The sequence below is a fragment of the Lissotriton vulgaris genome, chromosome 6, assembly GCF_964263255.1.
Source record: "Lissotriton vulgaris chromosome 6, aLisVul1.2, whole genome shotgun sequence".
NCBI lineage: Eukaryota > Metazoa > Chordata > Amphibia > Caudata > Salamandridae > Lissotriton > Lissotriton vulgaris.
In genome coordinates this window covers 1,156,177,917-1,156,204,121 of record NC_141694.1, presented here as the reverse complement: position 1 = coordinate 1,156,204,121, position 26,205 = coordinate 1,156,177,917, and the positions used below count along the sequence as shown (strand labels likewise).

General features: G+C 42.4%; 1 protein-coding gene across 1 annotated transcript in view; it reads left to right on the top strand.

Annotated features, from left to right (window-relative positions):
* Window positions 1–26,205, top strand: part of LOC147708561 (chitin synthase chs-2-like) — a 709,679-nt gene that overhangs the window by 668,350 nt on the left and 15,124 nt on the right. Inside the window, exons 16-18 of the mRNA XM_086925750.1 lie at window positions 7,348–7,458; window positions 15,920–16,137; window positions 17,058–17,118. Of these exons, the coding sequence (XP_086781876.1) occupies window positions 7,348–7,458; window positions 15,920–16,137; window positions 17,058–17,118 (390 nt within the window). The remainder of the gene's footprint in view (window positions 1–7,347; window positions 7,459–15,919; window positions 16,138–17,057; window positions 17,119–26,205) is intronic.

Here is a 26,205-nt window from a genome sequence, read left to right as displayed (position 1 = left end):
GCCACAATTCTTTGTGCATTATAAACCAAGTATTCATGATATGACATTTTATCCTATAGGGAACAATGTTTTTAGAATAATGTACCTTGTTGGAAGATATTTGTATGTATACTGGTTGATCCCTTGCTGGGCACAATAATATATTCCATTGCATGACCGCCAGTGCATGTAATTACATCTGATGGAAATTAGTATGTTTCTGAAGTATGGGCATCGTTCCCAGGTCAGTTTCAAGAAAGACTGAGAAAGTATGTCGATTTTAAGCATAACCTCATACTTAATGAAGAGGCGATACCTGTGAGGCGCAAAGTTAGGAATGTGCCATTGGCGTACCGTGATAAACTTAGAAGCATGCTGAATGATCTGGTTGAAAAGAAAATTATCAAACCTATCGTCCTTTCCTCGGGTGGCTCCCATCATTTTGTCTCTTAAGGGTTCTAGTGATCTCCATTTGTGCATGGATTTGCGCAGTCTGAATAAAGAAATTTGGGTAGACAAACACCCTCTCCCAAATATGATTGACTTAATATCAACCCTGGCAGGTCCTACAGTTTTTTCCAAGGTGGATTTTTACACTGTGTGTGACACCGGAGGCTATGTTTCCATACTTGCGAATACTTTTCGAATTAGCAAGTGCAGCCTCCTTGTTTCAGGGTCTAATGAAGAATGCTATGAGAAGGGATTGTGGGAGCCATTGCTTTCCAAAATGATATTTGGATTTTTGGGAAGACTCACGAAGAACTTGATAAAATTGTACTGGATGTGTTAAAAAGATTACAAGACAAAAGTCTGACATTGACATTTTCTAAGTGCAGATGTAGGCAAGATAAAGTTTTTGGGACATGAAAGTCGAAAGAATGGTAATAAACCTTAACACAACCATGTGGAAAGAATTTTAAATGCACCTGCACCAACCTCTATACACCAACTACTGTCTATTTGGTATTAACAGAATTTTATGGGAAATTTGTGCAGGATTATGCAACCAAATTATAGACTCTCCAGCAATTGCTAATGAAAAATGTTAAATATGAGTGGTGTGTAAGCCAACAGGAAGAATTGAAATATTAAAAAAGAAACTGTTGGTGCACGATTTTTTTTAATTATATGTGGTTGGTAAAAATGTATTGTGTCAGTGGATGTCAGTAGTGTAGGTTTGAGAGCAGTGCTCATACAGAAAGACAAGCATGAAGAATGGGTTTTTCATATGACTCCAAGACGTTACAGAATTCTGAGTACAATTATTCTACTATAGAGAGAGAGTTGTTAACCTGCACCTGGGCAATGCAACATTTTCGCCAATTCTTATGGGGGACGAAATTTGTTCGAATGTTAAGCTGTCTTTCTACTACATGATTAAATCTTCTGTGTGTGGTTTTCCAATGACTAGTATCCTAAAGGAACAGGGTCAGGTTGGGTTAACCACCGTAGCACACAGGTAACACAGTCACAATTACTGAGTGAAGAACAGTGGATGGAGTAAGGAATCTTGAAAGGTAATGAATTGAAGTACTGGAAGACCAGACAAGTCAGTAGGCTATGTGAGTTTGGTGGTAGAAATAGCTATATATCCTGCTTACCCCTGAAATGCTTTTACTTTGACAGTCAGGGAGGTAGCTACCTTTGGAGCAGCAAGTCTACTGGCACTGGGACCCATAGGCCCAAAGGGCCCACTAAACCCTGACAATCAATGTAATTGGCAGTTCAAACAGCAGCCAGGGAGCCCGTTTCCTTCCTTGCAATAGGCCCCATGACACACTGGCCGCAACATAGTTGACTGTAGACATTTTACCCTTATGTTCAGTGAGATGTAAATGCCTTAGACGCACACAGTTATTATCAGCCTGCAGTACAAAAATGCACACTTGGCTCACTTTATTTAGCTGTCTTGTCTTTCTGCAGACTAATGGTGAGACAATGAGGACCTGATCATGGGTTGCATGGTGCAGATGTGCTGAAATTACATGGTACACAATCACTGATTCTGGAATGTAATTGCCGACCTGCAGCATGCACTTACTAGTTCTTCTCCCAAGAATGGAAAGTAACAATGCAAACAGAATTACCAGGTCATATTTCACATATTGCATGCTCTCCCATTCCCAAAGGAGGGTGTCAGGCCTGGGCCAGGCTGCGCATGTGGCCACAGCCCCAACTCGATCTGAATGTGATTTTACCAGTTGGCTTTTCCGGACGATAAGATCAGGCTAGATGATTCCACATGTTGTAACCCAGAGTGTGAAAAGACTGTGGCACTTGTAAGTGGTACATGGGTTTAAAGCTCTCCGGACCTCTATTAGGGATCTAGGATGGCTCATTATGGCATGGACAAAATCTACCTTTTAACCGTGAATGGAGGTATGTCTGTCACCACAATACCTGCAAATCTGCCTTGAAACTATGGGGTATGAAATAGTAGTAAGATTGTTTAACACAACAGCAAACACTCCTCTACAAAGGACAGTGATTGTAGGCAGTCGTTTGAAGATTTTTGTTAATGCTACAATGGTCAGATTGGTATTAAGGCCAGTGTAGCAGCTGCCTTGTGGTCCCACAACCAAAGGCAGCAAAATGACATGTAATTGGAACACAAGGCCTCTAAGTAGGCCCAAGGCAGTGGCCTTACGCAACATGATGGATCTCCCCCATAATGTGATGACATGCTCCAGAATCTCCCATCTCTCACAAATATTCATTGACTTTGGGCTGAATGGGCCCCCCTGAAAGGCTGCTGGGCCTGTATTTTACTCAAGGCAAAACAGAATTTTGCGTCCAGCTCCAAAAATGCTTTTATTTGAGCTGTGTTCAATATTACGAGTGAAATCACTTGAAAACACTGGCTGGCATACAGATAGTGAGCCAGTCATCATGCTTGGGATTTTTGCATCCACCCCAATGCATTACCACTATTCTCTTTGTAAGAAGAAGTAACATTGCTGTCAGGCAACACATGTCTGCTGACACATCTTTGACATACCCCCATAGTGCAAGAAGCTGGAGTATGTGACACAAGACTCTCTGCTTTCAAGTCTATGGTTTTGAAAATAGCAATCCAATAATCACTAACCTGGTGCAACCCCATGCAAAGTGCAAGAAATTAGTCCACTTGAACCCACAACGCTCCCATCTTGCCTCCTGGATAAGGCCCATCCTCAGCAGCCTAGCGGGCATGTGATAAGTGTGGTTTTAGAATTTTATGTGTATGAGCCTCGGCCGATAATTTGGAGACAACAGGCTAGTTACCTTCCCGCTTCATCTGTAAGATCTGCACCAATGTCATTCTCAACCTCAACAGCACTCCAGGTGTGACCACTGGTGCCTTATCCTGCATAGCAGTGTACATATGGGTTAGGAGTTGCTTGGGAGAGGGATTATTCAGCACACAGTCTAGAGCCTGTATGGGTGTGGGTTCAAGAGGGTATGTGCAGGGCCTGTGCAATCTCTAATATAGGTGTGTGTCCAGATGGGTCCAGCGGGTATGGTACTGTAGGTCCTATATAGTTATGAATTCACCTGTAAGGTATAAGACCAGGAGAGTCTCCAGCCCCAGCCTACATGGTTGACATTTAGCAGAGGTCTCTCTAGTGGGGGCCAATGCCAGGTTATTGGCCAAGGGAAGACCGGGGGAGTGTAGGCAGTCCATCCAGGCTCTGCTTCGGAAGCAGTGCCATGCACAAATAGTTCAACCTACTGTATCTATCTCCCCAGGCGGGTGCGTAGATATAGTGCAAATGACAGATCGCAAGGGGCAGTCTATAGCATTGTCAGCTTTTATCGCAGTATGGGGCAAGTATTTGACTGGCTGTATTAGTAAACTGCATAATGGGCTTGCTAGTATGGCTTTCTATTAGAGCTCAATGTCAGGTGTACCTATCCCACCCTGCTCGAACAGTAAAGTCAATGTTTCCCTCACCAGTCATTGGTGCCGTCCTGCCCATGATAGCTGGATCCTGAGAGACATGATCCGTGTGAAGAATGCGCTAGTGAGTGGAATGGGGATGTTTGCAAACAAGTATAGGTGCTTGGGCAATACCACCATCTTGGCAATAGCCACTCTGCAAGTAAGCAACAGTGGTAGTCAAGTCCCCACAGGAAATCTAACCATCAAGCTACCCTGCCATAATTGTCTAGCCAGTTCCGTGTGGTGTCCCTGCTAATCTGTATCCCAAGGTAATGGAAAGAACCATCAGCTCATTTAATGGAGTTATCAATAGATGTTAACCCCTTCCTTGCTCATGACGGTTCCACGCTGTCATGAATCATGGTACGCGTGTGCTCATGACAGCGTGGAGCACTGAAGCGCCACGCCCACCTCCTAGCCCCCCCGCACTGTGGCGGAATTCGCAGTGCAGGGAAGGGGTTAAGCTCTCAGTAAAGGGAAAAATTATTTTTGGACCAGTTAATGGCCACTCCAGTCAGCACCGCAAAACAGATGAACTCATGCAGAGCCAATACAATGTTTGTAGCCAGCTCTCTTATATAAATGGTAACATCATCTGCATAGAGGGAGACTGTAAGCCAACAGGGTGTATAGTTGAGGCCACGATCATCCTGATGTTGTCAAAGACAGGCTGCTAGTGGTTCCATAGCGATTATGGAAACTTACCCATTATTTGGAGTCTAACTGTTGGGTTTGTGTACAGGATATTGATCCATTGAAGGATGCCAGGGCTGAAGCTGATGCTCTGTAAATGCATGTAAAGATAAGACTATTCCAAAGAGTCAAAGGCCTTAGTTGTATCTAGCAACACATTTATTGCATGGTGGTGGGGGTTCAGCGTGTGTAGCAATGTAAAAATGGTGCAGAGGTTGTGGCTTGTGGGAAGGAGGGGAAGTTTGTGGGGCGCAAGCATTTTCGGGAATATTTTGTTATCTAGGTTAATCATGGAGAGGGGCCTGTACAAGTCACATTGGTTGGACAACTACTCAGGTTTTAAGAGCCTAACTATTAATGCTTTTCTTTCTGAAGGGGGTAAACAGCCAGTTACTCCTGGCCTCCTCATACATTGCAAGCAAATGAGGCCCCAGGTATTCCGCATATGCTTTATAAAACTGGGCCAGCAGACCATCAGGGCCACGGGCCTTGCCCCCGCAATATCTCAAATAGCTCAAACGACATCCTCTTCTGTAAAGGGGATGTCTAGCTAGAGCCTGTTATTGCTATACAACCAAAGTAGCTATACAGAATCTAGATAGTTGGTCAGCATGGCCAATGGTGCATCCCCCTATGAGGTATACTACCAGGAATAGAACTGTATCATGGTCTGGGTAATACCAGCATAGGGAAACTGTCCCTCTTCAGTGGGGTCGGAAAGTACAGTGATAGAGGAAATGTTTTTTTTTTTTTGATCAGTGCTACAAGAGTCCAGCTCGCTCTCTCACTCTCTCCAAACAGGTGTGTGGTGGTCTCCTTGTGAAGGAAGCGCACGTTGCTACCACACAGTCTCATACTCCAGCAGTGTGTCTCAGAACCGAGCTAGATAGCTTGAATCTGCTGTTTCAAAGAAGTGTAACTCGAGTTGGTGGAGCTCACTCTCTAATGCATGTAGGCGCTTCCATGGGTGCGAAGGATATCTGATTGTTTACATATGCATATACCATAAATGTATGTTTAAAAGCCTCCCAGAGTATCACTGGTTAGTCAGCCGAGATAGAGTTATACGTGAAATAGTCTGCAATAGTGCCACATTCTTCAGCATGTAAAAGAACATAGTCTAGAGGTCTATTAACACCTTGGCTGCTAGCGATATTTTCCTTCTGCGCTGGATTGCCAGAATCCCCATTGTTCATGACGAGCTCAGCTCGTCATCAGCACAGCTCAACTGTGCCTCATGATGAGCTGAGCTCGTCATGAGCATCGAAGGGGTTAAGCAGGCGTCAGATGAAGGAATGGTCCATGGGGCATCCCAGCACCACGGTCAGCTTCACTGGGGCATGGTTCGAGAGCGTATGGGCCAGTTGTTCAATGCTCATGACCTCCCACAAATTTCTCTTTTAATGAGCCAAGTGTCAATGTACAACCGCACCAGCCATAAGCAGTGGTCACATAAATGCCCTCAGTTGCAGCAGGACGCCTAGCAAGTCAAATGTCTACCAAGTCATAGTCCTCAAGGAGGGAGAGTGGGGATATGTACGCAAGCCAGAGGCGGACCTATTCATTTGGGGGTCAAGGACAACATTAAAGTCTCCACCCCATTATATTTTTGAGTGTCCAAGGGCCGCTATCTTTCCTCACACATCTGCAAATGAATACAAGGAGTCAACATTAGGGCCATATCCACAGGCAATCGTGTTTAGTTGCCCCAACAAGATTCAATGTACTATATCATAGCTGCCCGCATCCACCAAAGTCGCTCTGTCACACCACTGGTCACCCTTATGAATAACCCCAGCCCCCCCACACAGGAATGCTGAATATGTGGAAAAGTAAGTTCCCCAATCCACCTGGATCTCAACCGCTCCAGAGCGTTCTTGGTGAGGTAGATCTTCTGCATCAGTGCGATATCCACCCTGTGCCTCGGAGAAATGCAATTCTCTGCCTCACCTCTCTGGGACTATTCAAGCCACGAATGTTCCATATCAACAGTATAACTATGGACATCCTGTCAGGAGAGTCAACGTAGGAGCCCGGGCCGGTGCAGGGAGGCACATTGCAAAGAGGAAATACTAATAGTGTACCAGAGCAGTAGAGAAATGTGAGGGCAATGCACAGAGTATCTTAAGGAAGAACACAACAAACCAAAAAAAATACAGAACCCAATGTACCATCCCCCCAGCAACCAAGAAGCTAACTTTAATTGAGGAGAAGACAAGAGTGTCATGCGTCTAAAGTCAGTGCAATTTCTCCTAAAACGGCTAAAGACAGGTAGTTTAAAAAATCTAGTTACGCAATATCAAACGCTCTATTAATTGTCAAAATGTATGGAGCGTTTTTATTAATTTCTTTCAGTTTTCCACCTTGATCTCTTCTAATTGGATTTGCAGTCATAAAGCATGGCTGAGAATCTGACAGAAGTTAGAGTGAAAGATTCGAATGTTATACACAATCTCTCACATAATTGCACACAGAAAATACATACATTTTTATGAGTCAGGGTCAGTACCTGGGTTTTCTCAGATGTGGATATAAGTAAATAAATATATGGATGGAAAAAAGAAAACAAATGATGTTGGCCCAAAATATTAAGCTTACTTGGGCAATAACGAGAAATGTTGTCAAAAATTTTGCTCTAAGCGTTCCGACAAAATAAAGTGAACGTTTTTCCTACCATCCACAGTAAATTTGCAAGTAATAATTGTTTGCCGAAATATGAATTTACATTTATTTTTTAAACCTTCTCATTTCAGGAGGAAATGCTGTTTTGGGAGTGTTTGATAAAGAATTACTTAGAGCCTATTAAGGAAGACAAAGCAACACAGGAAATTATCAAGAGAGACTTGAAATCATTGAGGAACAAGGTAAGATCAAACATTTAGTATGCAGTTGTACATTCTAGAAAAATATGAACAGAAAAGAGACTACAATTGTACCCCATTTTTGATTCATTCAAAATTAGCATGCGTAAGACATGACTGGAAGTAGGAAAGCCTGGATAGATGGCCTTTTCTCATGCTACTACACCTATTGGTTCTCAGAATGGGTGATCTCTCGCCCTCATCCGTCATTTCAAGTACTCTTACCCCTGCTTTATTTCCTACGGTCCATCCTATCAACCAACATCTAATGAGAATAAATCTCATTTAGACTTCTAGAATGTTGACCAGTACAGCATGATCTGGGAAGTGTGGTAACCACTTCAATTCTGAATAGATGGATGAGATTGCAACTTCTTTATCCATCATAATTATACTGCTCTCCTTTTCATAATATTGGTGATCAGTTAGTGGTCCCTTGAATACCCGATAGTGAGATGTGCTTCTGTTGACTGTACTGCCAGCCTTTACTTTTCAGTGGTAATCAATTATCATTCAACATCTCCAGCTGAGGATTATAATAGGTGGTTTCATAAATAGGCTCCTGTCTCACAAGATTTACGCCACAACTATTGGTGTTACACAGATATGTAACAAATAAGGGACATATGGAATTTGCCTGTGTTATGTACTCTCCTTTTTCCATCATTTTTATGTTCCTTTTTTAATGTAATATTTACTTATCTGTGAAAGTATATTAAAGCTGATGTGTATATTTCTGATGTGATACTATGACAATTGGTACTTGTTTGGTACAAGTTTTCTTTTGATTTTAATTTGTAATTTTTATCTTCTGTTTTTTATCAATAAATCTATTTGTATTTTTGTAACTTTGACAGTCAACGTAATTTTGTGGGAGTCGTATGGTACATTTTTCTCAAGCTTGATGAGGCATGAATGGTGAGCCTAGATCAACTAGGTGTGTAAGACATAGATGATTGGTCAATGACAAGTTGTTACAAAATCCAAAGGATACATCTCTATTTCTCTTGTCTCACAAGGCCCTTGTCTCCAATGTCAAGAGATTGTTTTACACAATTTTGCTGATCCACAAACACTTGTTTCATCATTTCGATTGTGTCTCTCTTAGCTGGAATTGTGCAAGAGGGGCTGGTGTTCTTGCTAAGACTTCTCAGGGGTGCATTGGAATGATAAGGTCAATCATTCGCTCAGAAGACGTGTGTTCTCTGTTCTGTTTGTGGATTTGCTGTAGTTCCATAGCACTTGACAAAAGACTTGTTGCAATGCCTTTTGATCATGTGAGTGCCTTGGATCCTTTTGTAACAGTCTACAATACCTTTTAAACTGTGCCATTGTTCTTCAGCTAAAGTGTACTAATATTTCAACAATGGAAGGGAGATGGTTTCCATTGTAACTACTATGTGTATGCCATATGCAGAGATGATTTAGAGGCTCATTTAGAATCTGGAGGCTAGTCTGCTAGCTACCCACATTGGTGGAAGACCTAGCTTATACCCCTATGCATAGAACATCCAACTTCATTTAGTGATCCCTGCCTATGTGGCAGGGGGTCTTTGGGATAAAAGTGCCTAAGCCACATGGTCACATGCACTTTTGTCACAGCGCTACGCAGAGCGAACCACCATATTTTTAAGGTTCACTAAGAATGTATTTTGCTTTTCAGAAACAAATCACGACGGTGAGGTATTTTTTTCCTGGAAAAAATAACGATGGTCCTTATGCACATGGAATTTTCCCTCTGCACATAGACATCAATAAATGCTGATCTATACCCACTACATCACATTTTCATGTATCAAAATCGCTGCCTCATTATCTCCATCCAACACTACCTACTTACACTCCAAAAAGCATGTGCCTGCCCAAACACAGCACTATTTTCACCAAACAAGTTTAAGAATATGCTTCTTTTTAACAAATGTTTAACAAAAATGTCTTGCTAAAGCACTTCAGTCTTTAGTTTGGGAATGCCAAGTGCACATGTTAAACCATATTAGACAACCTATTATTATTCTGTAAAAAATACTAGCATTTCCTCCACACTACAAAGCTAAATTCTCTGTTATCTTTGCCGATCCCAGAATCCTTAGAAGTTTCCCATCTTTTCCAGTTCATTGGTCAAAGCCCATTCCCTCTTCCTTCTCCCTTTCTAGCTGGTTAGGAGGGAGCAAACATTCAGGAGATTGGTTAAATCCTAGTCAAGACCATAATTAATGCCCAAAGTCCAATAAATGGTCCCATCTTCCTTCCCTAATATCTCAGCAGAAGAACTAGATTGAACAAGTTAACTGTCTTCTAGTAATAAACGAGTGCCTGGCAGACATGTTAGCGGTTGTCTTTTTATACAGTTTGACTAGAGGTAGAATGAAGGATACCAAATATTGGATTTATATGAGTCAATTGCTTGCTGTACTATGGGCTTTCTGTGCTAAATCTGTTGACATCTGCAATCCTAATACTTGCTGCAGTAAAATGAAACAAGTCAAAACTGGTATATAACTGTTGTTGAGATGTAGAAAATACTACTAAGCTTTTATTTGGATTATTTATAATTGTTTTCTTTGTGCAACCTTAGTTCCATAAGTGGTTCTTTATTATTTTCAAACATTCCATATGTAAAATACAGCATCTTCATAGATATGAAGCACAATACTTTGCTTTCCTGTCTGACCGTGATATACAATTCTACATGTACATGCGCCTACCTGGTTAAACTTTTCTGTATGTCACCACTTTGTCGTTCAAGGGGCCATACAGGTTGGGTAGTAACTTTTTCTATGTGTCTTTTGGTGTTCCCACTCTTTAAGTATGTATTCAAAAACAAAGTAACTCTTTAACTCTGTGAAGTGAAACTAGTGGTCCATTTGTATGTTCTGTGTTGATTTGTTAACCTGTTGAACTTTTGGGGTGAGGGAAGTGGAGACTAGCATCTCTGTTGTCTGTCTGTCCCATCTCTCAGCACATTTTGCTGTGTTGGATCGTATAAAGTATAATTCGCTTCTCCCCTTGCCCATAGTGATTCCAGAAACCCCACTGTGTGTCTGGGGTGTCGTGTTATTATCGCACCTGCAGGTTCATGGTTGCCTCTTATCTTTTTGGGATTTCAGCAAAAATAAATAGATAAATAAGCAAACATAAACATATAAATAAGCAGCAACTTCTTTCAGAGTAACAACCTGCCTATCTCCATGGTTTAGAATAGATAGCTACATTGAAAATCCTTGATTAACCACACCACATACTGGAAAAAGTAGATGACGGTTTACTCATTCTGCTAGACTTCTCATTCTTCTGTAACTCAAGAACACCACATGGGTTTTCATTGTCAGGTTCAGGGTTGGTTTACATCCCATCATAAAGGCAAACCACATTTTGAAGACTGGTAAAACAAATTTAGGAAAATGTTAAATGTCTTTGAGAGTAATGAACTCAGGCCTCTTCCCCACTTTATTCAAAGTATACCTGGGGCCGCTATTTTAGATCTTAGATGATATGGGTGTACAATAATATGAGGATGACACACAGATCCAACTTAAGACATCAACAATTTACGACATCACCTCTCCTCGTACTTGTCTTGACAGACTGCACAGAGAACTTCCTGAGACTCAATCTACAAGAAGCAGAGTTCCTCCCCTTCTCATAGGACTACTTTGAATCCATGATGCGTGGACCTATTTGAACAGGAAGAACTTGACTACTTCCTCACACTGAAGAATCACTCTGCTTCGTCTCTCATGATTATATCCTAATCTTATGGCTACACATCAGCAGCATCACCAAGTCGATTAGTGTATAACTCCTTAAACTAGTTAAAAACAGCAGGTCAGGCTCTCCACACTGAACATCAGAAATGCTACCCCTGCCTGGTGTTCCACCTTGCTTACTTGTGCTGCTTAAAGCAGTGGTCAGTCTGGCTGCTAGATTAATTATGGGCATGAGAAAATCTGACAATGTTGCCAACAATAATCTGTGAACTTTACTGACGTCCTATAAAAGCAAAGCTCAATTTCAAATTATGCTGCCCTGCGTATAAAGTTAATCACCCGAAAAATCCACCACATTTAGCTGATCTGCTCTCCGTTTCAGATGGCTCAAGAGGCCTCTGAAACCAAAATTCCTTGCGACTGGAAGTAACAAGAATCAGAGTTTCTTTTACCACACAGCACTCCTTAACTGAAGCCAGAACTACTACCATGAACTGACTCTTAACATTTGAACAAAGTCCACTCTTCTCACTTGCACAAAGCAGTAAACACCACCCTATTTCCAGTTCTTTTTAAGTGAATACTCCTCCCTCCTAAAACCTACCACTGATCTGTCCAAATGTTTATGTTCCATGCCATACTTCTATTGAACTATCACAGTTCAAAATGTTCTTCTCTGGTTATATGGTAACTGATTAATTGAGATATCTGTAAAGTGCTGTGATTTCTTTGGTTCATGAGTCTTATATAATTCTGTGAAGTAAACCAATTAAAACATTATTTGTCATTATGCTCTCAGCAGCATTGGCTCTGCCACAGAGCATCAGACATGCTGGCCCCTGACATACACCTATGCCGACCATGGCCCCTTCAATCCAACACTTCCCTCAGAGAAAAGCCAAAGTGCTTGTCCTACCAGCAGCCTGCCATATTAATGAGGGTCATGCTGCAAAGTAATAGTAGCATCATTTGTACACAATGCACCTATAACTGGGAAAAATAAAATGTTATTAACTGGTTGTTATTATCATTTAATTAGTTCCTACTGCAGCTTGGCAGGCGGGGCGGGGTCTGCCCTGCTTTTGGCACAGGGGAGGAGTAGTGGCACCTTCCTAAGTGCACAATGATTGTTTGGCCAGCCCTCTCAGCCGGCCAAATAGTCATGTGCACTTTCCATGTTCTCCATGTAGGCTGCATTACAGCCTACATGGAGAACATGCCAGGCCCCCATTCTCTGGCTGAGCACCAAGCCACGGGGCTCAGACCAATCACAACTCTGCATTGCAGCGTTGTGATTGGTCACGGGAGCCTGGGGTGTGCGTCATAGTTCCTGTGGAGTGACGGGTCGACGAGGAGATGTGAGGAGATATGGTAAGGAACACCAAATGAATACTTTTTGCTTAGTTCTGTAATTCAGGACTAAGTTAGTAGTAGTCACAGTGTAAGTTACACTTACTCACAGCAAAATATTTGTGAATAGTGCCATGGGGAGGATTGGAAAACAGTTGCATGTCAGTCCATGTCGTCTTGCACAGTGTCTGACCACATACAACCCTTCAGCAAATGGAGAAAGGGGAACTATTGACATCTATTTTGCAACTGTCTGACTAAGTAGGCTAACCAACTGCACGTGGCTTAAGTTTGGCCAAAAACAACCATTAGTATAATAAAATGTCTGTCTCATTTCTGCCTCCTCTGGAAGCATGTCTAACCGTAGTTGGAGACTCACATCTCCTGAGTGGGTCAGTTTATTTGAGGCATTGAAGAGGGGGTTGATTGCATGGTCGTGATGGTCCATTTCACTTCTTTGTCAATCTTATTGTATCTTGTCTTTCTCCATTCTCGCATTAGGGCAAATTTGCTTGGGGAAGGGAATGTGCTTGTTGCTCTCATACTTGTTTTGTGCACAAATCTGTCACATTTTCAGTTAGTTTATACTAGCTCACCAAATGTAACTGTACCCTGGAATTGGCATATGGTATAGGGACACACTATACCGTACGAGAGTGAGTACCTTTGTGTCCTAGAACCCCCTTTTTCTTTGCATTCAAGCGGCTGCTTGAATACTCCTTCTAACCAATACTCCCTCAACTTAGAAGGAATAACTTTGCTTCCCAGTCGTCAGTGAGCACACCCGTCAGTAGGGAGCTGGTGTAACTCCCTCAGTGAGATGTGGTGCTTTAGTGTGACTGCACCTTCTCCATGAACTATGTTATATGCATGTGTGGCTGATTAAAGATGCCACCCTCGAGTCCTGCCACCTCCTTGTGCAAATTAGGGGTATTCTTTATTTCACTTGCATTGGATTGTACTCTTTTAAGTCAGCTATTTTATAGATATCATTATCCAGTATATGCTGTATCATTTGATTGGATGGTGTGGTTTATAAGGAGTACCATATCTTTCAGAAAAAATAAAATTAGGGTTGAAATACTCTTGTCATTTATTTACACAATTTTATCTTGAGCTGTCGCCATCGTTTTGGCAAAGAATTCTTGTTTGGTAGTGTATGCTATGTATCTCCACAGTCCTCCCTTGGACACAAGCAGGGTTTGCTCGTTCACATGATGAGACCAGGTTAATGATTTGGAGTGTCTTTGTGTATGGATTTCCATTGTGGGTGGTGTTGTGCAGGTGGAAAGACTGCTCCTTCACACTGTGTAATTTAATGCAGGGTGTTTTTTTCTCTATTAGCGAAAGAAGTTTTTATATTCTAGTGCATGATGTTGCTATACCTCTTACTAATTTCTCCTGAGCTCAAGAATGTCGCCTGCACTGAACAGGTCAGTTCGCTTTCAACCCCAAGCAAGTCTGTGTCTTCATTTCTTTCTGTCAATAGTTAAGAGGAGCTGATATCCGAACTCCTCTGTGACACCAGAGGTACTACATTCTTGGGTTCTCAGAATAATTTTTTCAGAGAAGGTCTTGGGGTAGGCCCTAAGAAGCACTTGAAGTTTTCATAGAGTTGGGGCGAGGGAAGGTTAAAATAGAATTAACATAAGCTTCAAAAAGGACACTCTTGAGTTGAAAAAGATGGGATTTTTGTTGTTGTCTGAAGGATTAGATAGATGATTTGGTTCTAATGACAACTGGAAGACAATTCTAGAAAGCAATAGCTTATCCCATGAAGCACTTTTAAGTCCCTGTACTTCCAGGTACAGATTACTGCTGGTTCTGAGTCCTTTGTCCAATTAAGATAATGAACAAGTAATATAACAGTTTGTTGAGTTGCTGGCCTTTATAAACAAGGAAGTCAAGCTTGAATTTGATTTTTCCCTGCCGAAATACATTACTAAGGGTTTGGGGAATGTGGTCAAACTTTCTTGTTGAGAATATGAGTCTGACTATGGAATGGAATGTGATTTTGACTGAGGAAAGTGAAGACTGCTGAACTGACAGAATTAATTTCCAAACTCTAAATGGGAGATGAAGGCATAAGCCAAGGTTTCAGTGGGTCACAGGAAAGCAGATGCTAGATTTTGTTTCAGAATAAAGGTTAAAAATGTTGGTTTTCAGACGTTCTGCTGATGTGAGGTATCAATGACAGAGATGAGTCCAAAGTCAAACCTAAAGTTGTCACTGTTGGAAAGAGGAATGGAGAGAAGGCCTAATTTAAGTTTCTCAAGAAGGTCTGGATCCAATCTGTTTTGTGTTTGGTTGCTGCAAAGAGCAACTTTGTTATCTGAAGGCTGAGCATCAGTTAATTATTATCCATACATATTTGGAGTTTGGCGGGACTGAAATGTAAAGTGATAATGTCGTTTAGGGAGGATGTTTACAAGTAGGGTTGTTAGGCAATGGCATATTGGTGTAAAGAAACTCACAATCTCTTAAACAGTGAACTTAGCAGTTTAAGGCACTTGCTGAAGAGACTCGTTAGCATAATGGTAAATATCAGGTGTCATCATGACTACCTGAGATGTGGCTCCCAATGTTCACTATTTCTGACTGGTTCTTTACAACTAAAGACCTAAACCAACTTGGGACCTGACCACATATACTCAGGTGGTGTTCAAAGGTTGGGAATCAGTCTTTCAGGATCAGATTGTATCAAATGCCGCTGGGAGAATAAGTAAAACAATAAAACAGAATTCCCTCTTTTACACAAATCATGGAACACAATAAGATTTTAACGGTGGAAATTTAAATTCTGGAGCCAGATCGTCTTGGTGCTCAGTTGCAGATCCTTGTTAATGTTCATGATGAGTTGGTTGGATACACATGTTTCTGTGACTTTTCCAAGTACACTCATGATTTAAATTCTTCTCTAATCAATAAAAAGAACGAGTCCATGATTTTTTTCTGATATGTGGGTTATTTGACCAGTTTTCAGAAGATCCAAGAAGATCCCTTGGGTAAGAGACACATTGATTAGTAGCACCAACAAGGAAGCCAGCAAATAGTAGATGTTCAATTGTATTTATTAAAAAAAAATGGTAGGATTCAGTTGCTGTATGGTCAATACAAGATCAAATGCATTGATAGAGAGAAAAGCCATCTATTTATTTACGTGAGGAGAACTTCCGCTTGTAGATGAGATTGGGAAAAGTGTGTCCGATAAAAATAATTTTATCTGTAAATAGGAAAATTATATCACATTTGCAAGTTGATCAATATGAAAAGGACTTTGATGGTTTATATTCTACCTTAAGTCTAGGTTTATTATTAAAATAAATAACACTACTGCAACTAGATTTTAGTATTGATTGTATTCAAAACTGTCTTAAAAAGCATTCTTGCTTCTTGCCTTTTTGCAGACAACATTTGTTTATTTCATGATTAACCTGCTGTGGATAGGGGCAACATTCTTCCTTCAGATGATTGGACCCTCAATACATATTACGTTGCCGAAGATGTATACAAATGGCACTATTTCCATGACTGAACATCTGTCTGTGGAACCCATTGGATTTATGTTCCTGTTGTCCTTTGCTTTCTTATTGCTCCTACAGTTCCTGGCACTTCTGTATCATAGGTGAGCATATGATCTTTAGTTCAAAGATGGCCTGTATGAGGGATAGCAGAAGTAAGATGATGCAACCTTGGACCTCAGCTGACATCATATTTTGAACCTTTGCCCCAAATATAACAATTGAGAGCCTGCTATTTGCTGCTGTAGGGCTGGAGAACGTACATAAACCTAGATCTAAACTTAACTTCTACTACATCTGTTGTCTTCATTAACCATGGCCCTGGCTTAGAAAGGGTAGTGTGGTGGTACCAAATGGCAAGCCAAGGTTAGCAGCTGGTACCCACTAACTACGCCAATAAAATGCAAAATAATATATGTTATGTAAAACCCTAAAATGTGCAGCATTCTTTCTGTGATAAAGGGGTTGGCCAAAGGCAGCATTTGTTTTTCAGAGTCTTGAGGGGCTCCTCTTAGAATTATTGCCTATATTAATTAAGGGAACTTTTTTGTTCACCTAAGTAAAATCTCTTCACATGAAATCACAAGTGATACATGAGTGCCTCAAAAGGAGAGCATACTTTTAGCCTATCAACCAGAGCTGATGGGTCAAATGCTTAAGGTGATGTCACGAAGGGAAATGACGATGTGCCATGGAGGTTTAATTTGCACCGTAACTAAGAGTCAGGGAGAGAGATGCACTTGTGTACTCATTTTTGTTTATAATTGATCCCACTTGGGAAGCAATAGGGCATATGGCGGGTATAGAAACCATGCCTTGGGAAGTGAATGAACTATTGAAGAGTTTGTACAATAGTGGATAGGGCTAACTAGCAAGCTTCCCCTTTTCCAGGTACCTGTGCTGAAGATATGTGAAGCTTGTCACATCCAAAAAGAACACAAGCTAACACGTCAATTAGTAATAAAACGTGATTATATATATTTACTATTTGTCTATGTGACTACATTTTGCTTTTACTTTTCAGGGTGTATACCTTCATCCATTTTGTAGCCTTTCGGGGGACAACTGGAAAGAGAAGCACTCAGGTGAGCACTTTAAAAAAATATATATATTTTACAGACCTTCATGTGCGACATATGTATTAACAAGCAAAATTTGTTTCCGCCCTTATATTTCCATCTTAAAATGACAATCAGGCCCTAATTTCAATAGCTAATATATATGATAAATGTGTGGTAAGTAGGTTACCCTAACTTCATCACAACTGCCTGACAAATGTTTTGCTCGATTATCTCATTTATCAAGCACACAAATACATGCAAAAATATTTAAGCAAAAGGCCAGGGCAGACATATATGGACTTTAGTGGCACAGGAAAACGTATCGACGCAGTGAAATCCCTTAAACTGTGGCTTGCACTGGAGGTGGAAAGTGGTGCCTGGGTGGTGAAAGAGAAAAGGTATCTGGAAACCAAATGCTTTTCATAAATAAACAGGCACATTAAGTTGTAGCATCATAGCAAGACATAGGGCCTGATGATTTAGACCCTGGTGATGGACTTCCTTCTCCATGGTGGTGAGGGACTTAACGGCCACCACCCTGACAGTCAGTAGTCTGTCATCATTATCGATAGCCCCAGGGCAGTGGTCATGTCTTGAAAGGAACTGCCAAAACGTTCAGAAGACAGTAGTCAGTGGTTTTGCTGGCAGATCACTACATCTTTAAAAAAAATGTTTGTCCCAAAAACAAATTTCTGAAGACCCTCACAGCTATGATTTTTCTAGTGGTGATGGACATAAAAGAAATATGACTGTCCACTCTAAATCAAATAGACAGAGTGATGTCATTATTCCAAGGGCGTCCACTCTGCTGGGCCGTCGGAGATAGCTTTCTGGTGATAGACCCAAAGGGGGCTCCGCCAACAGAAAGCTGATGGTCCACACATCTCTGAATGAGGCAATGAACTGTGAGTTTGATGGACAGGGTACTCTGTGGCACTTTCAACGGAGTAACCTGTCTGTCAAACTTTAAAATCACCCCCTTAATCTTAAAAATGGAAATTATGCATATATACAGGGCTTTAGGAGAAATGGTACAGCTGTACTCTATTCTTGGGAGAAATGGGACTCTCATGCACCTTGGATAGTGTACTTACTTTCTTGAGCCATCTAAAGATAATTAGCTAGTCTTCCTCATACAATTCACTGACTCCAGGGTGCCCCTAAAAAAACACCGGATTTCCCATAAAAGAAAATTAGGGCAAGACTTTGGTCTGCAAATAGGTGTCTTCTGACTAAAGTTCCAACAGATGTTCTGACCAAATGTTTTACGCTCTGGTCCACTTCCTGCGGAAGCTCCTGTTACTGCATCACCAAGTTCAGACATTCATTTTTTTCACTAGATTTTGGGTTCTCCAATCATTTTCAATTCATTCCTCTCCAGTTGGTTTCTTAAAGTCCTGGCTGGGCAGGCACCTAAGATGGCAAGTCGTTTCCACTCTTGGCTTTAAGGCCTCTGGTTTTATAGCTTTGTCTCTGGAATGGAGTTGGTGGTGAGCGGCCCAGTTTGCCTCACCCTGGATTCTCTCTATTTTCCCAGTGCACTTTCTATTGCCTGAGTCTCTTATATACCAGCACCCAAAGGGATCCGAGCGTTAAGCAGTGTTTTACATTAAGCCTCAAATAAATACATAAAACGCTTCCCAAGTGACAGCAGCAGGATACAGCAGACGAGACATCCTGGAATCAGAAGAAAGTACTGTTGGGAGTGAGCTGTCCAGGAAGGTCATCTCACTCACAGGGTTTTGTAGCAGATAACAGCCCGCCAGGGTTTATGTTCCCTCTGACCCTCCTGAACTGTCCTTCCTTCATCTTATCAAGATGAATGACAGACAATTACAGAGAAGGCTCGAAAGGGCCCATCCATGAAATTATGTGTTCTCCTGAAGGTGATTGTGCACAATTTTTGTTGTGTCGCAGTAATATCAATAGACCATACGACATGGAGACCCAGTGAGGAGCTGTTGTCAAACATTTTTCCAAATCTAGGTCACTTTGTAATTAAGGCCTATATCAGCCTAATTCACGTCAGAACTAATGCTATCTAGCAAGCAAACCCCGGTACAACCGTGGCACAGATCCTATGGGGCAGATTTATGTTGGGAATGCACCACGTTTGCGTCACGCAACTGCGGCGTAAACGTGGTGCATCCCTACGACCCATTTACAACGTGAAGCATCTAGGCAGATGCGTCACATTGTAAACCCCTGCGCCACTTGTGGGCGTTCCGGCGCAGGGTGGGCGTTCCGGGGCAGGTGCGCCTCGCAAAAGTGGCTGAGTGAAATCTATAAGATTTCACTCAGTCACTTTCAGGCCAATGCTGCGTCAAAACCCTGCGCCTGCTTGAAGCAGGTGTAGGTCTTGACGCAGCATTGTAAAGATGGGGCACCCCCGAGCCTTGCGACGCAACTCCAGTAATGCGCCACCTTTACGGCACAGATGCGTCACGCATCTGTGCCTTTTTTGCCCCATGGTGCGCCGCATTGTAAATGCGGTGCACCATGGGTGGCGGAGCAGCGGCGCAAAACAACTGGCGCATCCCTGGGGATGCGCCAGTTATCATAAATCTGCCCCTATGTATTTTTAGGAACTACAGGAGAAGTAAGGGGGTCTCTTTTGTGTGTTCGAGGCGCTGAAGCTTCGCCTTAGCATTGTCATGCTGTATCAGCATTTTCTGTAGTCAGGAGGCTCAATAGCTTTAAAGAAATTAATCTTGAAGCTCTTTCTACCTTCCAGGTGCCAAACTGAGTGAGTGCTTTGGCTCACCATCCATAAGCAATTACAAGGAACGTCAACTGTATTTATTTAGCCCAAAGGTTATAATATCCATTACATAATTTTTCAGTGTACTCTTCATGCACTGCACGATCAAATTCGTATGCAGTCTAAGTACTGCTTCAGCAGACAAACTGGAGGGCTTATTTACAAGAGGCCAGAGCCACTGGGGCGTCACTTTTTTTGATGCTCGGTTGGGGCAGGCTTTTCAATCATACATAGGAGGCAACGCAAAGTCACCCTGTGTAGCTTTGAATGGCCTCGTAGACATGGACTATGGCAAGGCAGTGCTAAGCGCTGCCTTGCCTTACTCTGCGTAATTGCGTTATGGGAAAAATCAATGGGCATTTCGGCGGGTGTTCCCACACAACACCCATTGATTTTAACGCTGCCCCAGATCGCGCAAAGCTGGGGCAACGCCAAAACCTTACACCTCCCCAGAGCAGGCGTAACGAGAAATGTTTTCATGTCTCCTCTTTTTTTTCACTTTCCATGTGTGCTGTATTCTGAAGCACACATAGAAGGAGAAAATGCCTCCATTGATTGTTTTTGTGCAGGAAGGTGTCCCTTCCTGCATTAAAACAACCATTGCTACAATGCAGGCGCCTTTGCACCATGATACAAGGGTGTCTGCACTGGCGCAAGGCAGGCAAAATGGTATCAGCATAGTGGGAAATGGCCAGGAATGAGCCGTATCTCATAAATTCAACACATTTCTGCCCTTTCCTTTTGATGCAGGGCTGCACAGCAAAGTGACTTACTGCATTGCCCTGCCTCAAAAACTTGTAAATGAGGCCCTGGATCTTCTACCTTTGACTCTAGTCAACATTATTCCACAGTGGCCGAATCAAATACCTCCAGTTAAACCATCAGGTTATGTTTGCAAAATAACTTTCCCTGTCCACAAAAACTTCAGAGAAGGATAGAGATACCCTAAACTGATGAGAGGCTACTTTCAGGCAAAGTTCTATTAATTTTTTTGGACGGTACATAAGACGACTACTCGTAAATCAGAACTACAATAATGATTTCTGGTTTCTATTGAACTTTGTACATTTATATAGTTAATTAATCTAATTGTACTGTACATTGTATGATAGAATGCAAAATGGCTTGGGAGCAAAGATGCCCATGCCACAAGAGACCTACAATTGCCAGATTGCTGGGTCTATTTAGATTCTGGGACGATGGGGTCTGCCTGGGTTCCATTTTGGCAGTGTAGAAGAACAGATTGTCTACACTCACAGCCCATTATATCTCTGAGATTTTTCCCATGATCTTGCAGGCAGTCACTCACCCACCCCCAAGAGGAACTGCAGTTGACACACACTGCCAGTGCCCTTCCCACATCCGTGCCAATTATGGAAAAGGCCGGGGCAATGAGATGAATAAAATTAGGCTGGGGTGAAATTTTAATTACGCCAAAGTAATTTTGGTAATTTTGCATTACTCTTGTGATGGTAAATTACCATAAATTGCAGAATTACACCTGCTCACATTCATTTTGAGTAATTTAGGTCATAAATGTCGAATGCAAGAGCACAGGGATGGAGTGTGCGAGGCTGCTGGCGGCTGCTGTTTATGTTCTGTTGCATTTAGTACTGTTTTCTTAGTGCAAAATGCATCCTCAGGACCATTTGGAACACAAAGGTGTATTTTGTGTTAAGAAAATAGTGCTAAATGCAGTTATGATCCTCTTCTAATTTTGTATAATCTTGCATAATTTGGTGTAATTTTGAGTAATTACGCAGGTGCAATTTCGATGAGTTACTCCCACTCCTGAATCAGACTTCAAGCAAGATGCATACCCTTTTCAGCCTTTTTTCTCTCCCCACCCCACTCCATGTCACTGTAACAATGTATCCTATTTAGGTCGGCAAGCGAAAAGAGTACCCCCTAAATATTTTTACCATTGAGTAAAAAATATAACTTTGCAGTGCAAATACACTTTTGCGATACAGATGCATAGATGGTAAAATCAGGCCATTTAAATCTTCAGAAATAGTAACAAGTGTGAATAACATGGTATTTACACAATGTTTCACAACTGGAACCTGCAAGAATGACAGACTGACAGGAGGTTTGGAATCCTATATAAATTCCATGTTAGTGAGGAATTTACTATAGACATAGGCTGAAACCTTCAGGACTACACTTGTGACTACTTCTAGTTAATTGAACCTATAAACATTTTTGATGAACCCAACGGCTCATTCCCTAGCTCTGCCCAAACTTGATTATAAAGTATGGCCTCTTCAATAAATGGATGGTAATGGAAGAAATAAACAGGCGCAGCCTCTGCAAAATGTATTGTGTGTACGTGTCAGGCACAAATATTGTGAGCAGCTCTACGGAAGCTGGCTCATTCCTTTGAATTCCTCCAAACGCACAGGGCACCGCTCGGCCAGTGCAAAAGTGTGTTTGCTTTTAGACACCTGTAACCGAATAAGGACAATAAAAGCTTGCTTCTTGGAACATACTTTGGGCCATTAAGTGACACGTCTCTCCTGAGCATTGGTATGAAGGTTAAAGGGCGATAGAGTAAAACCCTATTAAATGTACCTGCCCTTCAGCACTCTGCTGGCAGGCATGTATCTGTGGCTGGCCTCCCATTCCCCCCAGTCATGGGCATGGGGAGTGGAGTAAGCCAGCTATGTGGGGGACAGTTCCCTCTCCTCTCCTTGCACAGGTGCTCAGAGAAGGATTCCTGTGTGTGACAGCGCTCCCCGCAATCCTAAAGCTTCGGGGAAGTACAATGGCACTTCCACAAATCTCTGGCACTCGGAGGAAAGGGCATCATATAACGTGGCTTGGTTAGGCCCGGGATGAAACACTGCCATTTTACATGCACACATTTCCTAAGTTGCCTTCCATTCCACACCATTACTTTTGATACACAAGTGCTTGCGTGACAGTGCATGATTACTTTTTCTGAAACCACATTGCTTACATTTCCACCCATAGGCACACTATCACGCCTCCTTGAATATTTAGCATGAACCCTAAATATACATTGTACTAATGTTGTTTCATATTATTAGTCTATAATTAGATCTGTTACCACTATTCCTTGGAAGTCAAGGTTCTCATATTCTGAGGTTGCCCAATCCATTTGGTACCTTCTCAAGTTTAGGGGTACTTATGGTTGTACTGTGACATAGCAGGACTATAGGCCAACATATCCAGAGGGCGTGCATGAAAGCAGTCTGGCTCAATCCCAACACTTAAGTTGTCAAACAACACACAGTTCTTACTGAGGAACTAGAAGCCGTACAACAACAATGTCCTGGCCCACGGAACAAAAATAAGTTCAGGGGATAGGATCCCCGGGAGAAATGAAGAAATTGGGAGTGGAAGCCCCTAGCACGCCCTCTTCCCTGAAAAACAGGCATTTTCTTGGCACCATCCCTCAGGCCCTGGCTCACCACAGGGGAATTTCGACCAACCTACTGTGGAGCCCCATTCACTCATGGCAGGAAGAGTTCAAAGATTGCCAAGCTTTAAAATGCTATAAATCAGGCCCCATAGTGTCGATGTGGATGATCATGGGCTTACTGCACTTCTGGTAACAAGCTCTATCCACCAGGGGTAATTGAAGCAATCCTACTTGCATCCAAAGTGGTGCAGTCCTCAATAGGCTGGTCTTCCTTGTTCCCTGCACTAGCCCTCATTTTGATTTTTGCTTCTGGCCTCTGAAAAGTCCAGGGCTTTCCCCCAAGTCGTCCTCAGAAGCCACACTGGCCCTTGAGAGACCCACTGGTCTGAGGTCCACTGGGCAGAGTCCTTGGTCCTAATTAGGGGTCAGGGAATTCCTCCTTCCAGTCCTCCAAGGTGGTCTCAGGATCCGGCTGCAAAGTGAAGAAAAAGCCACAGTCATGAAAGAGTCTTACCCTTGTATAAGAGTTTTTAAAGGGGGGATGAAGGTTCTGGAAGACAGGCAACTCTGGAGAATCCAAGAGGGCCACATCACCTCTCCAACCCTGTCCCAACCCTCCTGCACAGCATGCTGGGACAGTCCAAAATAGCATCAGCCAGGAGCTACTGGTCACTTCAGCTCCCGGGGTCTCGGCGCCACCCCTCGCTGACATCACTGACAGAGACCTGCACACTGGAATTTCAAAGGGAGCCCCCAGTGGGTTGGTTCCAGTTGCCTGGGCACTCTCCATTGTTCAGTGGGCTTGTGCAGGCTCCTCCCTAGTACAGTGTGACTGCTGGGTGATTGATACAGATTATTCTGCCCCACCCCTTTCCTCCTCAGAAGCTGGTAGAAGTACTGCTAATTACTCCTTTGTTGTGGGGCAGCCTTTGCCCCTGCTGCAAGAGTAAAAGTAATTAACTGGGCACATCAGGATGACACCGGGCCTGCGCTCTGATCCTGAGCTGATCCATAGAAATATAATAATTTTGGATGACCCATGAGATATACAGTTACCATTCTGGAAGTTACATATTTGGTTTTCACGCACAGGTTAAACTCCAATTCAAGAAATCAATAGTCACTGCAGGCCATGGCGGAGTGAAACTATACTCTAAGCTAGTTCTCTCCTTACGTGTATAATGGGGTACCACTACAGGAAAAACAGTAAAGCACAATGACTTTCCCTATTATTGTACACTACTATTATAAGGCCTTTCCCAGGTGAATACCTAACCCTGCAGAGTCCCCATTATGCCAGGCTACCTATGCACTGTTACAGGGTTGTGTCCAACAGTAGCCTCCCATGTGCAGCCTGCACATGTGTGCACACGTGTTCACATGTAAGCATCCAAGTGGAGAGGTGTGGTGCAGCGGCCAGGGGAGCTGAGTTCAGAGCACAGGTTTCACGGTTCGATCCCTGGCTCCGGCGGCAGCTCAGCTCAGCACATGTAACAGCCAGCATCAATACCAAACAAGCACTGGCATAGCCAACAGTTCTCACCTTTGGGACCTTATAATTGTTTAGCCATACAGCACATTATCCATCACATTACATTAGCCATTAAAGACATGAAGGTTTTCCCTGTGTCGGTAGGAAGTTGAGCATTTCTGTGCACCCAAGGAGTAGGGTTTTCAGGATATTGTAACCATCGTGTGAACACAGACCTAGACTACCGAGCAAGTTACAGTCTTAAAGGCACAGTCAATGTTCCAGCAAGGGACTGTTTGTTGGCGTTGTTTTCCGTCTGCTCTGGATGGCTCTATGCCAGAGCACCCCATGCTGAAAGATAAGACGGCGTAAAGCGTGCTCCATAGGCAAACAGTAATGTGCAGGAACCAGTTAAAACATGAAAAATGTGCAGTCCAAGACATTCTAAGGTGCAAAAATACACAATGAGCCGGATTATTTTGCACAGGTGCCGGGATGAAATAATCACAGTTTTGCTGTGAGTGCCACCACTAGCGCGTATTAAATATGTGCAGGAAGGGTAATGTTAGAAAATGAGAATGCAAATATTAAAAGTTCATGCATGGTGGGACGAGAAAAATTGGGCCAGCTTTAAATTTTTGCAGGCATGGAAATATTAGCAAATGTGTGTGTAAACATAAAAATTGAAAAAAGTTAGCTACAGGCGCTCATTTACAATCCTTCCAACACATCTTTAAATATACAGTTTTAATGCATGCAATCTGGGAAAGCGCGAACAATGCGCACTCGAATACTAACAATTTTACTGTGCGTACTGCAACAAGACCAATTTAGAACCGGTGACATACGGAAATGCTAGAAAATAAGCGTGTAAATCTTTAAATTGTAATAAGCTATTTAAAGACGCTTTTAAAGAATCCTTTATAAGCACCATTTCAATATGTGTAACCCCGGAAAGTGTCAAAAAATGTGCGATAAATACAACAAATATGCTATGCGTGCTGCCACAAGAACAATTCAGCGTGCACAGGCAGGTATATGTTAACTATTAATATTGAGATATCGGTACCCGCCTTTTGGTGACGTGTTTGACTGTCTTTACCTGTGGCGCCATCTAACGTGTACATGGGCAAGGTGCAGCGGTGCAACTAGAGTGAAATTTCGGGTGGATGGGGCTAATAAAAATTATTCCAGCAATCGGCAGACTGATGATGCAGGGGCTCAAGATGCTCAAGACTGGATCATGCTATACTACGGGTAACATGCTAAAAGCAAAATCCTACTGGGACCTCACATGCCCAAGCGCTTCAACGCCCCGTATGGGGTAGTAAGTGTTGAATAATTAGAATTACATGTAGCTTTCCCAAACTATAATATGGTGTCTCTTTGCCCTGCTCTCTTTAAAGCAAAGAGGGAGCCGCAAGCACAGGGTTAAGGCACACTCTGCCTCCTTCAGCTCACAAAATAATGTAACAGCTCCTAAAACGCAAA